At 34.1% G+C, this 22,631-nt stretch overlaps 2 protein-coding genes, 1 non-coding gene and 1 pseudogene across 3 annotated transcripts in view; 1 reads left to right on the forward strand and 3 right to left on the reverse strand.

Moving 5' to 3' along the window:
- Positions 1-22,631, reverse strand: part of LOC132068189 (UDP-glucuronic acid decarboxylase 6-like) — a 97,841-nt gene that overhangs the window by 13,604 nt on the left and 61,606 nt on the right. The gene's annotated exons all lie outside the window — the stretch shown is intronic.
- LOC132068181 (uncharacterized) lies at positions 38-6,964 on the reverse strand (annotated as a pseudogene).
- Positions 12,862-12,933, forward strand: TRNAH-GUG (transfer RNA histidin (anticodon GUG)). The gene has a single exon. It is a non-coding gene; the product is annotated as a tRNA-His (tRNA).
- On the reverse strand, positions 13,713-22,528 carry LOC132068183 (uncharacterized). Its single transcript, XM_059461685.1, has 7 exons — positions 22,426-22,528; positions 20,152-20,531; positions 19,014-19,126; positions 17,564-17,656; positions 16,484-16,740; positions 15,154-15,395; positions 13,713-14,379 (listed from the first exon to the last, which is right to left on the reverse strand). Exons 2-7 carry the CDS (start codon positions 20,500-20,502, stop codon positions 13,981-13,983), a joined length of 1,455 nt encoding a protein of 484 aa, XP_059317668.1. The 5' UTR covers positions 20,503-20,531; positions 22,426-22,528; the 3' UTR covers positions 13,713-13,980.

A 22,631-nucleotide genomic window follows, 5' to 3' on the forward strand; every position in this document is an offset into this window, starting at 1 on the left:
CTTGACTAAGATTAAAACTTAATATGATATTTTCGAGTTATCAGTGACACAGTGTTACATGCATTCAGTTGCACTGATGTATAACATACCAACTGCTTTTATCAAGAGAGATTTGCCATTGGATCTCAGGTTGGAGCAAGCAAGTCCAAGGCGAATGATGAGGCAAGGCCGTTGATTGGCATCGTGGCCGTGCCAAAAAATGAAAGGAGACCAAGCCTCAAGCTCTTCTGGCGAAAGAATCGTGTAACTCTGCCTCCATTTAATGGTCTTCTTAACTGATGAAAGCAACTTTGCAAAATCACCATTTGCAGCAGCATAAAATTGGCGAAGCTCATCATCATTCAACCTGTTGGCAGGTTACACAGAACATCGAATTCCAATGTGACATGAAAGTATCAGTGACAAATTAGTCAAATAGTATTTGAAATTGTTAAAGAAAAGGAATACTTACTAGTGCATCAAAAGAGCAACAAATTTGTAGATAAACGGAAGTCTGATTTAGAGCCTGTTTGGCCAAGCTTTTGGGAAACCGATATTTTTCCCAAAAAGGGCTTATTTTAGAAAAATGAGGTGTTTGGCCAAGCTTTTCTTAACAAAAAAAGTACTTATGTGTAGTAGTAGTAGTAGTAGTAGTAGTAGAAGTAGTAGCTAAAAAGAGTAGCTTTTCCCCAGAAGCATTTTTGGAACATTGATCAAGCACAAAGTACTGCTCCACTATTGGCAAAAGAGTTTTTCAAATTGATCAGTCAAACACAAACTGCTACTCTTCAAAAGTACTTTTTCGAAAAGCACTTCTGACAAAAAGTACTTTCAAAATAAGCAGATATTGGAAGCTTAGCCAAACAGGCTATTAGAAAGCTTTATTATTTTTTAAGGCTCTCTTTTTCTTGCTTACTTCCTTTTTTGGCAAGCATAACTAAATAAAACCTACTAAAGTAAAAATATGGGACATCGAAGCAACATTCCCCCACCAGTACTACCGGTCTAGCATTGAAACAGCCAAAAACGAGGGGAGTCATCTCACCTCTCAGGTACACTAATACCCTCATCCTTGAGTTCCTTATGGAGTTCTAGCAACCATCTTTCAGGTTGACCATCCTGTACTTCATCATGAGATCTGTAAGGCAAACCATGTTGAATATATTAAAAGTAATAACGCCAAACAGGCTATTAGAAAGCTTTATTATTTTTTAAGGCTCTCTTTTTCTTGCTTACTTCCTTTTTTGGCAAGCATAACTAAATAAAACCTACTAAAGTAAAAATATGGGACATCGAAGCAACATTCCCCCCAACATTCACCTCTCAGGTACACTAATACCCTCATCCTTGAGTTCCTTATGGAGTTCTAGCAACCATCTTTCAGGTTGACCATCCTGTACTTCATCATGAGATCTGTAAGGCAAACCATGTCGAATATATTAAAAGTAATAACGCCAAACAGGCTATTAGAAAGCTTTATTATTTTTTAAGGCTCTCTTTTTCTTGCTTACTTCCTTTTTTGGCAAGCATAACTAAATAAAACCTACTAAAGTAAAAATATGGGACATCGAAGCAACATTCCCCCCACCAGTACTACCGGTCTAGCATTGAAACAGCCAAAAACGAGGGGAGTCATCTCACCTCTCAGGTACACTAATACCCTCATCCCTGAGTTCCTTATGGAGTTCTAGCAACCATCTTTCAGGTTGACCATCCTGTATTTCATCATGAGATCTGTAAGGCAAACCATGTTGAATATATTAAAAGTAATAACCGTAATAAGAGCCCAGAGAGCAGAATTTTCAAAAAGAAACAACGAAAATCAATTTCACGAAGAAATCATGATCACACAAGCAAAATTGCTAGGCCTCATATCTTTTAATTTATTGATGTTGTTGTTAACAGCACATTTCAATACTTACATTTAAAGCTGAGTAAAAATTTTGAATTTGAGAACAGCCCAAGAAAAGTAAAAAATAAAAATTTCTGTTGAATCTCATGAATGGCCTTCTTTCACGTTGTCATTGTTTGTTTTTTCTTTTTAAAGTTTCACGTGGTTATTGTTGGGAAATTCATATTTATTACAGTTCCCATACATCACAACAAAATTGGACAATAAAATGAATTAGGTTTCAGTATTGGACTAGCTAAGATTGTAATCCTTACTCTTATTATAGCTTTAATTTCATAAATCCTAATAAATTATTTTGTCTGTTTTGTGGTTGAACAAATAGAAGCTTAAGATGTTATTATGACTTGCATATTATATCGTTTAGAGGAGAAAATTAATATAGCGTCTGAAAAGTTAGTTTGATAGAGAACATTATATCAGGTTTAAAATTTTCATACTTAAATATATGAAAAATTATGAAAGTTGTATAGAATATTATTAGTGGTGGTGTCAAACATTTTGAGACCTCCCAAATTGAAACAATGTGATATAAATTGCAGCGAAGGGAGGAAATTAATATTTTGTTTTTTATAAGTAGCGAAGGGAGTAAATGAATCACTAATTAATGAAAGCAAATTGAGCAAGGATATAATTTGAGTATTATAGAATGCTCACAAAGATTTAGAACTTAGTAGGATATTAGTAGAAAAATTGGGACTGTCTGTCCTGAAAGGGAATAGAAAAATATCTAAAGGAGTTAAGAAGACCCACAGAGAAGGAATAATAGAACATTCAATGGAGCAGAAAGGCTCATCTGAAGCGTTAAGACCTCTCCCTTTTTTTTTCCTTTTTTTTTTTCTCTGTACTTTGGTGTACATAGAAAATATACATTTTTGTATAAAGAGAGATTCGAGAACAGAAAAAATATTTACATATTTTTTGTCTAGATAGCTGACTAGATATTTTTGGAAGCCAAATGCTAACATCTATCACCATCTTGGCGTAACTATAACATCAACAGAATCACTTTTGACTAATCCAACAAAGTTTCAATGACTTAAAAGTCCATCATGGATGAAATTTGGAGTTATTGGCGTTTTTTTTCTTTTCTTTAGGTGCCATACCAGGTAGTATGAGCAATATTCGGCTATATTTTAAACAAGCACAGTGGTCCAGGAAAGGAAAAACTTCCGAAGAAAATATACTTCGAACGGTAGACCTACCTTGTTTGTGGATATGCTTGAGAATCATCATTTGGTGTTGTTTCTCCCGTAGATGATGACTGATCAGAGAAAACTGTTGCAATTGAGAGCAATAGCATTGGCCTAGACAATTTCTACCAGAATAAATACAGTCATTACGATAGACACAACCAATCAATTTGAAGGAAAAAAAAAAAGAAGAAGATTAAACAAAAGTGTAGAAAATTAATCAAGCATGCTAGATCTTATAGCAAATAGCCAACTAAACTAATCTTGGCTGCCAACTGTTTATCTTCGATGAAGTGCTGCAGCAATAAAACATATACATCATTTCTCGAACCAAAAGAAAAAATTTCATATACCCTATGTTGCTCGGACTCGGTGTCGAGTGTCGGATACGGGTACGGATCTAGAGGTCGGATTCGGCATAATCTAAATTTTAAGATTCGGGGGTGCGGATACGGGTGCGGGGATTCGGCTAAAATAATTCAAAATTATAAGAAAAATAACTAAATCTATGCCTAGAAATAAAAAACAAAAATAATTTTTTATAGTTATGTTTCATTTAAAATTAAATATTAATTTTTAATTAACTTGAAATTCTTCTAGATACAATAAGTGTCCATTCTTCAAGAGCTCTCCATTTCTTTCAATTTGGCCTCAAATTTTTTCTCAGATTGGTCCATGGATTTGGTCAAAGTATCCAATGTCGTTTGACCAGATCCGACACGAATCCGGTGTCGGTGTCGGTGTCGTGTCGTGTCGGACACGGGTGCGGCAGCAAAAGTGAAGGGTCCAAGCAACATAGCATATACCATTATCATAAAATATTCCTTTATTAAAAACCTTCAAAGATCACATCTAGAGTCCAACATTTAAGGTGATCTTAAGTGAGCAATGACAACTTACAATTGCAAGGAAGGGTAAGTGCCGAAGAAATTCGCTTTCTATGCACTACATCAAATAAGAAGTGCTTTCCGAAAATCAGAAAACAGTAACCACGAATAATATAATCTAATAAAAGAGAAACATATTCGCGCAGAAAACTACAACCTGGATTTAGTGGCCAAGATGGTTACAATTTACACTAAAGAATTAGCATCTGAACTCACAAATATCTTTTGCTTGATATTGTGGCCAAGATGGTTACAACTTACAACCATGCTTATAATGAATCCAAAACCTTATGCAGCATTTTTAACTCAGGCGAATGTTTAGAATCATCCTGTAATTTTGTGGAATGTAAAACACAGATAGGTTGTTCGCTGTGTAATCTTCAGAAAAAAAAAAAAAAACAGAAAAGAAAAGATAGATAGCCAATGCAAATGCCACACTCCTCGCATAATTTATGGAAAAACAGAAGACATTGCTTGTTTTCACCAATGTTGTCAAGCAGACAAGCCCCAGAAAAACTGATTTTTTTTTTTTCTTCATTTTCACACCAAGAGGTATATAACAAAGTCAAAATGTGAATGCAAGTATTGCCAGAATTGCAAGCAAAGATGAACAGAAACTCACTTGCAACTGTTTGACCAGTGGCTTCAAAGGCCCACTTCTGGATCCACTTAAACGGTGGAAAACAAAAAACTTGCAGGGCCTGCAAACCGCTCCAAATAAAAGGACATCTAGCTTTGCTCAGCCTACGCACAATCTCTAGAACAGCAGTGGTAGCCAAAAATATGACAGCATCACCAGCAAAACCACTAGTCTGTACACTTTGTTTCACTTTAGTTATACATTTCAAAGTCTTCGCAGAGAAGTGCTTTGTAGCAGACGCAACTAAACAAATCTTCGGTAGCTTTTCCCTGCTAATTATCCGCGCCTCCAATCTTTGGTTAGGATATGGTGGACATGGCAAGTCTCCCATATTGATGGACTCATAAATCTCGGTCACATCTTGAATCAAAAGAAAAGAAATGCAGAAAGTCAGAACACACACCAGTGTTCCTCAAATGAATAGCTTAATTCTTGGAATGTTTACTTTCACATAAGGCAATCAGGTAACTCAAATGGATACAACATTCCAGTCACAAAAAATAAAGGCTATGGATATCTAAAGCGATTTTTATATCATTATTGAAGAAGATAAATTGGATGAGGAAGACCTAAAATTACATGAAAGAAAGTTTTCTTAAAAGACTAAGACCTCCCTATCAATGCAGTCTTTAGGCATAACAAAAGACAATGGACGCAAAGTATCTATAGATGATACCAACCAGTTGGGATTAAAGCATAGTCATTACATCTAAATCGGTTGTGATGTTTGTCAGAGTCCTTACATTTTTATTCTATTTAGATATTTATATGTTCGGGCTGGGACAAATATGATATTTAGATAATACCTAGTTTTAGAAAAGGGAAAATTACGCTCTATGTCTTTTTTTGAAAATATTTACGCCACGTAACCCAAACTAGCTTTGAGTTTGTTACCCGATTTAGCTCATATAAACACCTTTTATACACTTTACAAAAGGTTGATACATTATGTATAATGCTTTTCCCCCAGGTGTAATGTTGTATAATATTGTATGTTGGGCTACATGGTGTAATATTTTTCAAAAGCTATATAGCATTTGTTTAGTATTGCAATAAAATGAACATATACAGTTTATTCATATAACAGATCCTAACTAATTTTGAATTCTAGCGTAATCAATTGATATATACCTGGCCAGGTGAATATCAACCAGTTTTTAGACTCGCTAGTAGGACAAACTTATAAAGAAACTGCCAACATAAAACAAAATTCAGCTCAATAATCAGGATTAGTTAACTCACAGTTCCTAAAGTAAATATTTCTAGTCACAAATTTCTTTGTATATTCTCTAACCACTATGATTGCAAGCTAATTTCTCGTCATGTATTCACGAATTAAGCGGCATAAATGCCTAAATGAACTCATAATCATCTAAAACACAGTAAGCAAGTGAGAAACAAGAGAGAAAACACCAGCAAATGAAATGCTCAATTAGTATCAACAAAAATATTCTTAAATTCCAAACTAATTAGAGCCGGCCTTATGAATCCATATGCATTCCACTCGCTAAATTTGCACTTGTTTCAGTACAGTACCAAAATGAAAAAGTGCCTTCCAGGCTATATGTTCTGTAACCTTTACGATTGTAAGCTAATTGGCCTCAACTAAAAACTCCATCTTTTATAATGCACATCTAGACACCTAAACTCATCCCCACTATGTCTCGTTGTACACCCGACGCTGACGTGACACATAAATTTTGAAGGTTTTGGAGGACACGGATTAGAGTAGTAGGGTAGTAGTAGTAGTAGGTAGTTGAGTATTGTCCGACTTATCCTTTCATCCTAGTGGTCGTAGTATTACTCTTGTAGTTTCTTGCCCTTCCATTTCTGTTACTATTTGTTGTTTCTTGTCCTTTGACTGTATGGTGTATTCGTTATTTCTGTTTCATCCTGCTTTGAATTGCTTGTTCTTATGCCGAGGGTCTACCGGAAACAACCTCCTTACCCAAGGTAGGGGTAAGGTCTGCGTAATACTCTACCAGACCCCACTTTGTGGGATTTCACTAGGTACGTTGTTGTTGTTGTTGTCCTCCTCTTGATGATCGTTTTGTAAGTTGGAGTGTTTAACTAAGTTTAAGTGTCTATATATGTATTATGCCTTTTACGAATTATAAGCAGCTTAAATGCGAAAATGAAATCATAATAATTATCTAAAACAGATTAAGCAAATGAGAACAAGAGAGACAAAACACCAACAAATGAAGCGCTTAATTAATAACAACTAGTCAGGGACGGTCACATAAGTCAATTACCTGGAAAATAAAAATGGAGCAGGATCACTAACGTATATAATATCCGGTAGAATTTAACGGCGACTATTATACGGAAAGTTAGGTGAAGTATGTGTGATATTATAATAATTGCGGGCGCGGGGGGTGCGGGGGGGGTTATACTTTGCTTGAAGAAGGGGTGGGGTTGGGGCGGGGGGGGGGGGGGGGGTTTATATACTTTGCTTGAGGAAGGGGCACGTGATATTCACGCTCTTCCTAATCTGGTTTCCCCTAGAAGATGCATACATTACATGCCCACTGGATACTCAATCGCTCTTTCGGTTTTCACCTTTTGAATAATCTTGTTATCTAGTAGTTCAGTTCGTTGGCAATTTAAATTCGGAAAAGGTCCAAAAATACCCCTAACGTATGGGAAATGGCTCACAAATACCCTTCATCCATCTATTGGTCCAAAAATACCCCTCCATCCACCTATTTGGTCCAAAAATACCCCCAACCTATTTTTTTGGCTCAAGAATACCCCTCAAACTAACACCCTAATTTTGATGGTATTTTTTCAATTTTAAAATGCCACGTGGCTTGTTTTGATTGGACACATATATTATTATTATTTTTTTTTGCATTTCGTGAATTAATCAACGAAATATGTTTTTTTTTTTTTTTGCAGTTCGTGAATAAAAAAACAAAATAGGAAATTATAATTTTTTTTTTTGCATTTCGTGTATTAAAAAACAAAATAGGATAAATTTTTTTTTTAATTTCGTTCATATAAAAACGAAATTGGAAAATATATATATATATATATATATATATATATATATATATATATATATATATTTTTTTTTTTTTTTGCATTTCGTTGGTATATCTACGAAATAGTAATTTTTTTTTTTGTATTTCGTTTATTAAAAAACTAAATATGAAAATAAATTTTTTTGTATTTTTGTATTTCGTTTATATAAAAAAATAGGAAAATAATTTTATTTTCATTTCGTTTATATAAAAACGAAATAGGATGTTCCAATTTCGTTTTTATATGAACGAAATTAAAAAAAAAATCATCCTATTTCGTTTTTTAATACACGAAATGCAAAAAAAAAAAAAACATATTTCGTTGATTAATTCACAAAATGCAAAAAAAAATTAAATAATATATGTGTCCAATCAAAACAAGCCACGTGGCATTTTAAAATTGAAAAAATACCATCAAAATTAGGGTGTTAGTTTAAGGGGTATTCTTGAGCCAAAAAAATAGGTTGGGGGTATTTTTGGACCAATAGATGGATGGAGGGTATTTGTGAGCCATTTCCCATACGTTAGGGGTATTTTTGGACCTTTTCCGATCTAAATTTTCACCTTGTTAGTTAAAGTTTGAATTTTCGTTGTCATTTCCTTCCCTATTTCCTCTTTCACCTATACTTATGTAATAAAAAAAATATATAAAAAAAAAAGAATAATCTTCTATAAATCACATTTTTTTAAATTTCTATTCAATTTATGAATATTTGAAGGGAAAAGGACACAAATGGTCATCCGGTCCAAACTACTGACCGGATGGCTCAAGAAGCTTAAAGGATATTTTTAGCCTTTTTAAATAATTCTATTTTTAGCCTTTTTTTCAACTAATTTCAGTATACGTATGGAAATTGTATCATTGTTGTATAGAGATATCTATCATATGTATAGAAATTGTATCATTATTGTATAAAATATGTATCCTTACAATATGTGTTTAGAAATGTATCATTGTTGTATAAGTTATGTTTAATAAGTGTATACTTACTAATTATACACACTTACTAATTATACACATATTATACATGTTTTAGGTACTTCTTGAAGGCTCAAACAACGTATACTTACTAATTACACACATATTATACATTTTTCCTGATATTTTTTGAAGGCTCAATATGAATTTTTGTCAACCTTTAGTGGCGACTTTTTGATCTTTCATAAAAAAAAGTCTCATCTTTTTGTAGTGAACCTTTAGTGGTGACTTTTTGATCTTAAAGTCGCCACAAAAAGGTCTGATCTTTTTGTAATGAACCTTTAGTGGCGACTTGTTGATCTTTTATGGCGACTTTAGTCACCAACAAAAAAAGTCATGATTTTTTAATAGTGAATCGGCTGTTGCGCTAGCGCCTGAAAATAGTTTGGGCTAAAAGACCAAATCGCGGTATTAAGCCCAAACATGGGCAAAACAAATTCCTAATGGCTAGGTAGTGTCGTTTTCCCTATTTTTAAAGTAATACTTTTGATCAAGCTGAGTAGGCGTTTGGCTAAGAACCTTAAAGATTGAATCCATAAAATTTAAATCTGGGTAGATAATTTAGTAATAAAAGAAAAAATAAAGTAGTCACCTCAAAAATAAAGTAGTCACCTCACTTTGTGCGACAAAGTAATAGTTAAACCTATTACTACTTATCTCAGATTCAAGATGTTATGTTGAGATGATATCTTCATGAATCCCGAAAGTTAAAACAGAACATTCAACCATCCACAAAATGTAGTAAAAAATATGGTCCTCTCATAGAAAGAAGTATATTTTTGTAGACAAAATATATGAAAATTCGCCTAGCTAGAATCATCTTCAAGCATAAGTAGTTTGACATAATAAAGTTTTTTCTTCTAGGGAAAAAAGAACATTTTCCTTGTTGTGTGTTGTAGTTTTTTGTTTATCAACTTCATCTTCTTCTTTCATTTATTTATCCTCCCTGTCATTGATGTTGCTTTCTCAGAAGGTAGATTCTGATTTACTCTTGATTCATTGAAACCTGATAGACAACACCTTTAAAGTTCTCAGATCCAATCTTCATGGTAATAAGATATTCACCGTGAAACGTGTCATCAATAAAACCAGACATTGGTGATGGTGTTTCAGGAAATGTTATTTCTGTCCTCTGTAGCTGCGGCATGACGGCTTCTACTGATGGTACGAACCATGATGAGGTGGATGTGAGACTTGCTGCAGCACATGATCATATGCCTTGAAATAGTAGACTCTTTCGTAGTGGAACAACAATGAATTATAATGTTTTTGAAGGAGAAATGAAGCATTTTTGGCTGAAGAAGGAAAGCTAAAAGCCAATTTTACTTCCTTCCATCTTTTCTCCCCTTTAACCTTTTCGATACCACCACGAGTAGTTACCTCGACAAAGAGGCGATGCAAATACAACAGTTCTCCCCACATAATAGGGATCATGAACTTGGTCCTCATGGCAGCATGGAACTCCTGCAAAGTATCCATGAACACTTGAGGAGAGGCCACAAGATTCTCATATATAGCCATGGGCGGTGGATATGGATAGTGATGACTTGAGGGTGCTACTCTCAGTGGCACTGCACTGTTTCGATCAACAGAAGATGACGCCATTTTTTCAAGAATCTCTAATTAAGCTGCAGACGAAGCAGAGAAAAAGAAGTAAGGGTGGAGGGGTAGTGTATTTGTATCACCATGAAAATGCCACTATAAAAATTGAATGAGGAACTTATTTATCTAGAGAAAATACTTTTTAAAGCAATTTGACCAACCAAACATGTAAAAATAAAATTCCTCCATACCAAACACATGACCCTTAATTATAGTATATCTTTTCATTTTGGTAAGAGTAAAAGTTATTTTGTCAAAAAGCTAGTACGAAATCTCCCGTAAAATTAACATGAATGAATATTCCGTTTATAAATTGGATAAAGTCAACATTTGTAAAAGAAAATCGACAAAGCAAACACCTACTTATATTGCTCTTTGTTTTATTACTTTTTAGGGATAAAATTTAGAGTAGCCTAAAAGAGTATATATCAATGAATGTGATGAACCATTCCGTTAAAGAACAAAAGTTTAATCAGTATAACATCACTTTTATGGAGAAATCACGTTGAGGTTGATTAGAACAACACATTGATGTTTTCAAGTGCAATTATGAAAAGGAGAGAAAACAAAACCTACAGTATTACTTTAGATTTTTTGAATCTTCCATTCTTATGTTAAAAAAGGTATAAAACTAAAGGGTCCTTGTTATTTAATACATGAAAAAAGAAGTATATAGTTGAAAGAATATTTAGATTAATTAATTAACAGCAAACCCCCTACTTCATAGTCACATCACAATGGATTTTTTTTTTTTGGTTATACATCACAATGGTTATACACGAATAACTACCTTAATGTGGTGGCACACGTGTCTCCTCTTTGAAGTGATTTAAGTAATATACCTTGTCCTTTCTCTACTTTTTAACGCTGGCCCCCCCTTGACTCTAGTTATAAGAAATTATACTAATGACTTGAAAATGAGTGGTCTTAGACTTTTGACACCCCCCCCCCCTTGCCCCATGGACAAACTTTGAAGGTGAAAAGTCAAAACTTGTTAAACTTGAAAGTTTGTCCATCGAGCAAGCGGGGTCAAAAGTTCCCGACCACTCACCTCCAAGGCCCTTCTTGTAAATCACCCTCCCCCCCCCCCCCCGGTTAGGGTGTCAATTATTTTTTGTAATACCAACCAAGTTGAACCTAATATTTAAATGATCTTTTAGGGTTGTATAAACAAATGTATAGGTTTAAGTATGAGTTTATCATTGTATGGAATAATCAAATTAGCTCATTAATTTCATATAAAAAACAATCAAATAAAACTCAATTTAACTAATATATGTATAGAAATATTACATATATATATATATATTAAGCGTATAATTCAATTGTATCATTAATTCAGATTACCGACAATTGTAAATTTATTTAATAGTTGATTCAAATTTAACATGAAAAAGAAATTTGTTGTTATTAGAATTACAATGCATCTACTTTTGGACCAAATTTTGTATCAGTCAAAGAAAAGAGAGGTCAAGTGAAAGTGAATAATCTAATTGAGTTTGGTTCAAAACAAAATTGTTAATCAACACGAGGTTGTATTATAATCCCCTTTTATAATTCAATCCAAAAGATTATTTTAATATTCAATTCTCTATGCTAACTACTCTATTAAGTATTTTTAATAGCTTTCCAGGCATATGGAGGTGTTTAAATATTTCATAATCGTCGACATATATATTTCTATAACCTTTTTAGACAGATATTTTTGCGAAATATGACACTTTAATTCTTTTAAAGAAAAATATCTAAGCCCTACTATATTATAGTAAGTAATTTATTAGTCCGTGAATCTTTTATTTTTTATTTTTTTTATTTACATTTTGAGATACAACACTCAATCTCAAACTATATAAATAAATTTTAGAGGCATTTTAATTAGAACGTAGAAGTATAGGATTATCATTAAAATACTATGGAAACGTCCACATTAATATGCAATAATTCTTGTTTCCAACCTATTGGCTTAATTTTTAATAGGTCTTTTAGATAACGTTGAAACTTCTCAATCAATGGTTGGTACTCTCATAATTTCTCCTTCCAACTTAATTAGTTAACGCATTTTATCGAGCACATGCATGAATAATAGGTCGTTAAGACTTAATATCTGTCATGATTAGTTCATGCAACCAAACATATAACTTGGTTTAATTTAGACGTTGACAAAAAGGCATGCTTGTTTTTTATTCAATGCTAGGTTCATCAACTTTCTTCTTTTATTGCTTACATTTTGTAGATAATGCCCTTCTAACTCAATAAACCTTAGAGAATATAGAACATATGTGAAACTCATAAATTATATGTCTAGCAGATCAAAGACAACATATGATATAATTCTGTAATATATATTGCGTTTCACTTTATACTTAAAAATATTATTAATCATCAAATACAATAAATATAACAACTGAACTGAAATATAAAGGTTGTATGCTATATCTACACTCGACTTGATGAATGTGCATACGTACGCCTATTGAGTTGTTATATTTTGATCCTTATAACAAAAAAAATCATATAAGAACACAACAACAAAAAGCTTTAAGACAAGTTTCAATATGTTCCCACATGAAAGCTTAAGCAGAAAACAGCATGATAAATTATGCGATTGCGTAATAAAAAATAAAGATAAGCCAACCAGGACATCTTGTGGCTGTAGTTTAGTGGTAAGAATTCCACGTTGTGGCCGTGGAGACCTGGGCTCGAATCCCAGCAGCCACATTCAACCTTTTTTGTTTTTTCTATTTTTCTATAGCAATCCTATTTTTTAAGTATTTTTATCCATTTCTGATTTTTGTCCTTTTCTCCTGTGTTCATTAGTAATACTTTTTTTTTTTTTTTTTTTTTTTTTTTTTTTTTATAACTTCATTTGCATCCTAAAAGTTAATGTAATTTGACAAAATGTGGTGATTTTCATTTTTTGTTCCTTGTGAGTGGGATTTTATAACTTCATTTGCATCCTATATCACTGTGGAACTTGTTAATGTAATTTGACAAAATGTAGTGATTTTCATCTGGTTCTAACTCATTTGGGTTCAATTTTGTTGTTGCAGATAATAGATGATGAGAATTGGGACTCTGCGCTAATTTTCATGGCATCTTTGTTTTAATAGTTCTCCTTACTCATCCTTATGTCATAAAACAACAATTACGCCTCAAATCAAACAAGCGAGAGTCGGCTATATGAATAGGTAACTGTCTATAGTAATCTAATTTGGAACCTAAGAATGAAGAAAATAACTTGTTATAACAGGTTAATATACACGGATAGATGCAGATATCCGGAATTTGTTCCTAAAGAATATTATTGGCAAATCTTAGCAAACATAGCATTAGAGGTAACAACATCAGATAAAGGACATTAACTCCCATCTTTATCCTCTCCTACGGACCAGACTCAGTACTAGCACATAATTCTAAGAATTTCTTCCCCAACCCCAATTACAATAAACGGAGGAAAAAATTAACCACACCTCAATCCCAAACAGGTAAGAGTCAGCTATATGAATCTTCGCTGCTTTATTGACAAATATTCATGTAAATCCTCTATGAACACCATGTGGAAATCTATCATGCCAGTGCTTTCCAAATACAGTACTATACATTGATAAGTAACTACGTAAATCCTCTACGAAAATTACTACTGTATAATGTATACCGATGTCTAACTAGAAAGTACTTATATGACATTACAAAGCTAACGAAAAATCTATTGCCTGAGTGGAGATTTATGATTCTGCATAGGAAACACACATTTTATTATCTAAGTCAATGCAAAAGAGGCAATCTTTCTGGATTATGCATTGCCACAATCACAGCAACAAATATCCACACCATCAGTATACCAATGATGATGATCTTTATCAGTTCTCCCTTGTATCCATTCGTGTGGGAAACACTATGTTGATTAAACTCGGGGCTATCATTCATATGATCAGGGGCTAGTTCTGTCCGAGTGAGCTCATCGGATTTATTCACATGATCAAGTGTTGGTTCTGTCCTTGTGGCTTCCTCGGATTTACCTTCTGCATTGCTCCGGCCTGAGCATTTTGAGCACGAGCAGTTTCCACCAAGAAACGGAGGGACTGAATCGAGGTGATTGGATAGAAACTCTAGATGGTTTCTCCCAATAATCCTCACTTTTTGGCGTGTGGCGGGTTTAAGCACCTGCAAGCACAATGTTAGTTTGATGTTGATGACAATGCAGCCATACATTTTTTTTTTTTTTTCATGTGCCTAATGTGGACCCAACATTTGTACACATTTGGGTTCACTTTTTTGTGAGACAAAAAGGTGCCGCACACAACCAGTATCGGTTGTATGAGACACATAATGTAGTTTTTCCACCAATACATACAAATCAATGAAATTATGCAGTTCTGACAAGTCAATTTTTATTTCCGCACTAATATTAGCAATTATGATTAGCAATTATTATTAGCAATTATGATTAGGGAGCTCAATTAGAACCTGCAAAGGTGCACATTAATCAAATGTATTAATGACTAACCAACCAAAATCCAAACCACGAGATAATAATCCGGGCAGTACCAACAAGCAAAATTCTTAAGTGGTCATTTGCTATGAAGATGAGATTAGATGAGATAGCCCTCCCCTTCATGCTGGATTGTACGAAAGGATTAGTTAGTCGAGAGAAATTATTGTGTGGTTACTATAGTGGATTATGTACCGGATAAATGAACATTTGACTTTTGATTCCCAAGTACCCAACTGAGTTTACAAATAATTACCCCACAAACTATAAGCAACCCATTTTTTTTTTAATTAAAATGGGAAAGCAAAAAACAAATTGCTAAAAGGGAGAAAAGTGAAAGGAAAAAAAAATTAAATCAAATTCCATGAAAATAAACAAAAAGAAAGAAAGAAGTCTTTTTCTTAGGCTAGGCGCAAGATCTTTCAGTGCATCAAAAATGGATTTACCTGAAGGAAAGTTTGCACTATCAATTGGGCAACTTGAGGGAGCCGTACTATAATCAAAGAGCTAAGACGATTAGGATAATGATCTTGCAAGATCTCACCGCAAGATCTCATCATGTTTATGGGAAAACCAAATGGAGAGAGTCCAAAACCAAATGGAGAGAGTCCTTCACAGTCCATCAAGACAGTAATTTGAGGATGTTCCACATTGACCAATCTCAGAATACCGTGCTCAATCTGCGAAACTGTGGAGTCAAAACCTCAATAAGCATTCTATCCAAAACCAGCATGCAAAATGAAGTCGTCTACTTGAGAAACTGAAACCAAAAGGCCGACAATGAAAGAGCAAAAATTAGACGTCCGAATAGCAGACCACAAAAAATCAGTGTTTTCATGCCATATTGCCATGCAAATTTGACAAATAACTCAAAGAGCAGTAATAGAGCTGCTTAACAGAAAATCCTGCAACGAAATTCTCATTGAAGCAGCTTTTACTTGGGTACCATGAATGATGAAACTAGCAACATAATTAGAACTCAAGATTGGTTATCCCAGCGATACCCTAGACCCTGATTCCCAAGCTAACAAAGCATATTCAGGTTTCTTATATTGGCGTAGACCAAAGAGGTCTATTCCGGGTCAACCCAGTTCAATTAACGGAAAAAAATTCAAAATTTTCTGTAACGATAACATACCGGCAGCAAAGAGGATAGATTCTCTCTGAGTACAAATTAAATTTTCTATGACAACTCCAAGGGGCCATTTGGTAGGGTGTATTAGGTAGAATAATGCTTGTATGAAATTATCAAATCTCACATTTGTACAACTAATACCAGTATTACTTCTACGCCCTATACAAAACAATTCTTATACATAGTAAACCATGGCATTAACAATACCAGTACTACTCTTATACTTATACACCCTATTCAGTGTTGTTCTTGATAATGCAATGCATATTATTTTTAATACAACAAACCAAACAGTCGATAAGAAATAATGTCAGCATAACTAATCGCAGCATTACTAATTCCAGCATAACTTGTCTTTGGACCAAACGACCCCTAACTCATAGGTTTCATTTGCTTGCTTACAAAATTATGCACCATCTGTTAGGACATAAGTTTCTTGCATGATCTCTGACAAGAGACAACTTCTTTGCATGAAACCTGAGTTATGACATGCACTTGCGCGGTTATACTATTCTAGCCTGACGAAACTTTCCTCAGCCTCTTATAGCATACTTGACTAAGATTAAAACTTAATATGATATTTTCGAGTTATCAGTGACACAGTGTTACATGCATTCCAGTTGCACTGATGTATAACATACCAACTGCTTTTATCAAGAGAGATTTGCCATTGGATCTCAGGTTGGAGCAAGCAAGTCCAAGGCGAATGATGAGGCAAGGCCGTTGATTGGCATCGTGGCCGTGCCAAAAAATGAAAGGAGACCAAGCCTCAAGCTCTTCTGGCGAAAGAATCGTGTAACTCTGCCTCCATTTAATGGTCTTCTTAACTGATGAAAGCAACTTTGCAAAATCACCATTTGCAGCAGCATAAAATTGGCGAAGCTCATCATCATTCAACCTGTTGGCAGGTTACACAGAACATCGAATTCCAATGTGACATGAAAGTATCAGTGACAAATTAGTCAAATAGTATTTGAAATTGTTAAAGAAAAGGAATACTTACTAGTGCATCAAAAGAGCAACAAATTTGTAGATAAATGGAAGTCTGACTTAGAGCCTGTTTGGCCAAGCTTTTGGGAAACCAATTTTTTTCCCAAAAAGGGCTTATTTTAGAAAAATGAGGTGTTTGGCCAAGCTTTTTTTAACAAAAAAAAGTACTTATGTGTAGTAGTAGTAGTAGTAGAAGAAGTTGTTTTCCAGAAGCTAAAAAGAGTAGCTTTTCCCCAGAAGCATTTTTGGAACATTGATCAAGCACAAAGTACTGCTCTACTATTGGCAAAAGAGTTTTTCAAATTGATCAGTCAAACACAAACTCGACAAAAAGTACTTTCTACTCTTCAAAAGCTTTATTACTTCCTTTTTCGAAAAGCATAACTAATAAAACCTACTAAAGTAAAAATATGGGACATCGAAGCAAATTCCCCCCAAGTACTACTTTCAAAATACACTAATATATTGGAAGCTTGGCCAAACATCCTGTACTTCATCATATTAGAAAGCTTTATTATCTTTTTATTTTTTAAGGCTCTCTTTTTCTTGCTTACTTCCTTTTTTGGCAAGCATAACTAAATAAAACCTACTAAAGTAAAAATATGGGACATCGAAGCAACATTAGAAAGCTTTATTATTTTTTTAAGGCTCTCTTTTTCTTGCTTACCCCCACCAGTACTCCCCCACCGGTCTAGCATTGAAACAGCCAAAAACGAGGGGAGTCATCTCACCTCTCAGGTACACTAATACCCTCATCCCTGAGTTCCTTATGGAGTTCTAGCAACCATCTTTCAGGTTGACCATCCTGTATTTCATCATGAGATCTGTAAGGCAAACCATGTTGAATATATTAAAAGTAATAACCGTAATAAGAGCCCAGAGAGCAGAATTTTCAAAAAGAAACAACGAAAATCAATTTCACGAAGAAATCATGATCACACAAGCAAAATTGCTAGGCCTCATATCTTTTAATTTATTGATGTTGTTGTTAACAGCACATTTCAATACTTACATTTAAAGCTGAGTAAAAATTTTGAATTTGAGAACAGCCCAAGAAAAGTAAAAAATAAAAATTTCTGTTGAATCTCATGAATGACCTTCTTTCACGTTGTCATTGTTTGTTTTTTCTTTTTAAAGTTTCACGTGGTTATTGTTGGGAAAATCATATTTATTACAGTTCCCATACATCACAACAAAATTGGACAATAAAATGAATTAGGTTTCAGTATTGGACTAGCTAAGATTGTAATCCTCACTCTTATTATAGCTTTAATTTCATAAATCCTAATAAATTATTTTATCTGTTTTGTGGTTGAACAAATAGAAGCTTAAGATGTTAGTATGACTTGCATATTATATCGTTTAGAGGAGAAAATTAATATAGCGTCTGAAAAGTTAGTTTGATAGAAAACATTATATCAGGTTTAAAATTTTCATACTTAAATATATGAAAAATTATGAAAGTTGAATAGAATATTATTAATGGTGGTGTCAAACATTTTGAGACCTCCCAAATTGAAACAATGTGATATAAATTGCAGCGAAGGGAGGAAATTAATATTTTGTTTTTTATAAGTAGCGAAGGGAGTAAATGAACAAATTGAGCAAGGATATAATTTGAGTATTATAGAATGGTCGATTTAGAACTTAGTAGGATATTAGTAGAAAAATTTGGACCGTCTGTCCTGAAAGGGAATAGAAAAATATCTAAAGGAGTTAAGAAGACCCACAGAGAAGGAATAATAGAACATTCAATGGAGCAGAAACGCTCATCTGAAGCGTTAAGATCTCTCCCTTTTTTTTTTTCCTTTTTTTTTTCTGTACTTTGGTGTACATAGAAAATATACATTTTTGTCTAAAGAGAGATTCGAGAACAGAAAAAATATTTACATACTTTTTGTCTAGATAGCTGACTAGATATTTTTGGAAGCTAAATGCTAACATCTATCACCATCTTGGAGTAACTATAACATCAACATAATCACTTTTGACTAATCCAACAAAGTTTCAATGACTTAAAAGTCCATCATGGATGAAATTTGGAGTTATTGGCGCTTTTTTTCTTTTCTTTGGGTGCCATACCAGGTAGTATGAGCAATATTCGGCTATATTTTAAACAAGCACAGTGGTCCAGGAAAGGAAAAACTTCCGAAGAAAATATACTTCGAACAGTAGACCTACCTTGTTTGTGGATATGCTTGAGAATCATCATTTGGTGTTGTTTCTCCCGTAGATGATGACTGATCAGAGAAAACTGTTGCAATTGAGAGCAATAGCATTGGCCTAGACAATTTCTACCAGAATAAATACAGTCATTACGATAGACACAACCAATCAATTTGAAGGAAGGCAAATAGCCAACTAAACTAATCTTGGCTGCCAACTGTTTATCTTCGATGAAAAAAAAAAAAAAGAAGATTAAACAAAAGTGTAGAAAATTAATCAAGCATGCTAGATCTTATAGCAAATAGCCAACTAAACTAATCTTGGTTTCATTTAAAATTAAATATTAATTTTTAATTAACTGCCAACTGTTTATCTTCTATGAAGTGCTGCAGCAATAAAACATATACATCATTTCTCGAACCAAAAGAAAAAATTTCATCTACCATTATCATAAAATATTCCTTGTATTAAAAACCTTCAAAGATCACATCTCGAGTCCAACATTTAAGGTGATCTTAAGTGAGCAATGACAACTTACAATTGCAAGGAAGGGTAAGTGCCAGAAGAAATTCGCTTTCTATGCACTAAATCAAATAAGAAGTGCTTTCCGAAAATCAGAAAACAGTAACCACGAATAATATAATCTAATAAAAGAGAAACATATTCGCGCAGAAAACCAAAACCTGGATTTAGTGGCCAAGATGGTTACAACTTACACTAAAGAATTAGCATCTGAACTCACAAATATCTTTTGCTTGATATTGTGGCCAAGATGGTTACAACTTACAACCATGCTTATAATGAATCCAAAACCTTATGCAGCATTTTTAACTCAGGCGAATGTTTAGAATCATCCTGTAATTTTGTGGAAGTAAAACACAGATAGGTTGTTCGCTGTGTAATCTTCAGGGAAAAAAAAAAAAAAAAAAACAGAAAAGAAAAGATAGATAGCCAATGCAAATGCCACACTCCTCGCATAATTTATGGAAAAACAGAAGACATTGCTTGTTTTCACCAATGTTGTCAAGCAGACAAGCCCCAGAAAAACTGATTTTTTTTTTTCTTTCATTTTCACACCAAGAGGTATATAACAAAGTCAAAATGTGAATGCAAGTATTGCCAGAATTGCAAGCAAAGATGAACAGAAACTCACTTGCAACTGTTTGACCAGTGGCTTCAAAGGGGCCCACTTCTGGATCCACTTAAACGGTGGAAAACAAAAAACTTGCAGGGCCTGCAAACCGCTCCAAATAAAAGGACATCTAGCTTTGCTCAGCCTACGCACAATCTCTAGAACAGCAGTGGTAGCCAAAAATATGACAGCATCACCAGCAAAACCGCTAGTCTGTACACTTTGTTTCACTTTAGTTATACATTTCAAAGTCTTCGCAGAGAAGTGCTTTGTAGCAGACACAACTAAACAAATCTTCGGTATCTTTTCCCTGCTAATTATCCGCGCCTCCAATCTTTGGTTAGGATATGGTGGACATGGCAAGTCTCCCATATTGATGGACTCATAAATCTCGGTCACATCTTGAATCAAAAGAAAAGAAATGCAGAAAGTCAGAACACACACCAGTGTTCCTCAAATGAATAGCTTAATTCTTGGAATGTTTACTTTCACATAAGGCAATCAGGTAACTCAAATGGATACAACATTCCAGTCACAAAAAATAAAGGCTATAGATATCTAAAGCGACGATATCATTATTGAAGAAGATAAATGGGATGAGGAAGACCTAAAATTACATGAAAGAAAGTTTTCTTAAAAGACTAAGACCTCCCTATCAATGCAGTCTTTAGGCATAACAAAAGACAATGGACGCAAAGTATCTATAGATGATACCAACCAGTTGGGATTAAAGCATATTCATTACATCTAAATCGGTTGTGATGTTTGTCAGGAGTCCTTACATTTTTATTCTATTTAGATATTTATATGTTCGGGCTGGGACAAATATGATATTTAGATAATACCTAGTTTTAGAAAAGGGAAAATTACGCTCTATGTCTTTTTTTGAAAATATTTACGCCACGTAACCCAAACTAACTTTGAGTTTGTTACCTGATTTAGCTCATATAAACACCTTTTATACACTTTATAAAAGGTTGATACATTATGTATAATGCTTTTCCCCCCAGGTGTAATGTTGTATAATATTGTATGTTGGGCTACATGGTGTAATATTTTTCAAAAGCTATATAGCATTTGTTTAGTATTGCAATAAAATGAACATATACAGTTTATTCATATAACAGATCCTAAGTAATTTTGAATTCTAGCGTAATCAATTGATATATACCTGGCCAGGTGAATATCAACCAGTTTTTAGACTCGCTAGTAGGACAAACTTATAAAGAAACTGCCAACATAAAACAAAATTCAGCTCAATAATCAGGATTAGTTAACTCACAGTTCCTAAAGTAAATATTTCTAGTCACAAATTTCTTTGTATATTCTCTAACCACTATGATTGCAAGCTAATTTCTCGTCATGTATTCACGAATTAAGCGGCATAAATGCCTAAATGAACTCATAATCATCTAAAACACAGTAAGCAAGTGAGAAACAAGAGAGAAAACACCAGCAAATGAAATGCTCAATTAGTATCAACAAAAATATTCTTAAATTCCAAACTAATTAGAGCCGGCCTTATGAATCCATATGCATTCCACTCGCTAAATTTGCACTTGTTTCAGTACAGTACCAAAATGAAAAAGTGCCTTCCAGGCTATATGTTCTGTAACCTTTACGATTGTAAGCTAACCGGCCTCAACTAAAAACTCCATCTTTTATAATGCACATCTAGACACCTAAACTCGTCCCCACTACGTCACGTGGTACACCTGACGCTGATGTGACACATAAATTTTGAAGGTTTTGGAGGACACAGATTAGAGTAGAAGAGCAGTAGGTAGTTGAGTATTGTCCGACTTATCCTTTCATCCTAGTGGTCGTAGTATTACTCTTGTAGTTTCTTGCCCTTCCATTTCTGTTACTATTTGTTGTTTCTTGTCCTTTGGCTGTATGGTGTATTCATTATTTCTGTTTCATCCTGCTTTGAATTGCTTGTTTCTTATGCCGAGGTCTACCGGAACTCCCTACCTTGGAGGTAGGGGTAAGGTCTGCGTAACACTCTACCCTCCCCAGACCCCACTTTGTGGGATTTCACTAGGTACGTTGTTGTTGTTGTCGTCGTCGTCGTCCTCTTGATGATCGTTTTGTAAGTTGGAGTGTTTAACTAAGTTTACGTGTCTATATATGTATTATGCCTTTCAGGAATTATAAGCAGCTTGAATGCGAAAATGAAATCATAATAATTATCTAAAACAGATTAAGCAAATGAGAACAAGAGAGTCAAAACACCAAAAAATGAAGCGCTCAATTAATAACAACTAGTTAGGGACGGTCACATAAGTCAATTACCTGGAAAATAAAAATGGAGCAGGATCACGAACTTATATAATATCCGGTAAAATTTAACGGCGACTATTAAACGGAAAGTTTGGTGAAGTATGTGTGATATTTTATAATAATATGGGCGGAGGGGTGGTAATACTTTGCTTGAGGAAGGCGTGGGGGTTGGGGACCCCCGGGGGGGGGGGTTATACTTTGCTTGACGAAGGGGTGGG

The sequence above is a fragment of the Lycium ferocissimum genome, chromosome 8 (genome assembly GCF_029784015.1).
Source record: "Lycium ferocissimum isolate CSIRO_LF1 chromosome 8, AGI_CSIRO_Lferr_CH_V1, whole genome shotgun sequence".
NCBI lineage: Eukaryota > Viridiplantae > Streptophyta > Magnoliopsida > Solanales > Solanaceae > Lycium > Lycium ferocissimum.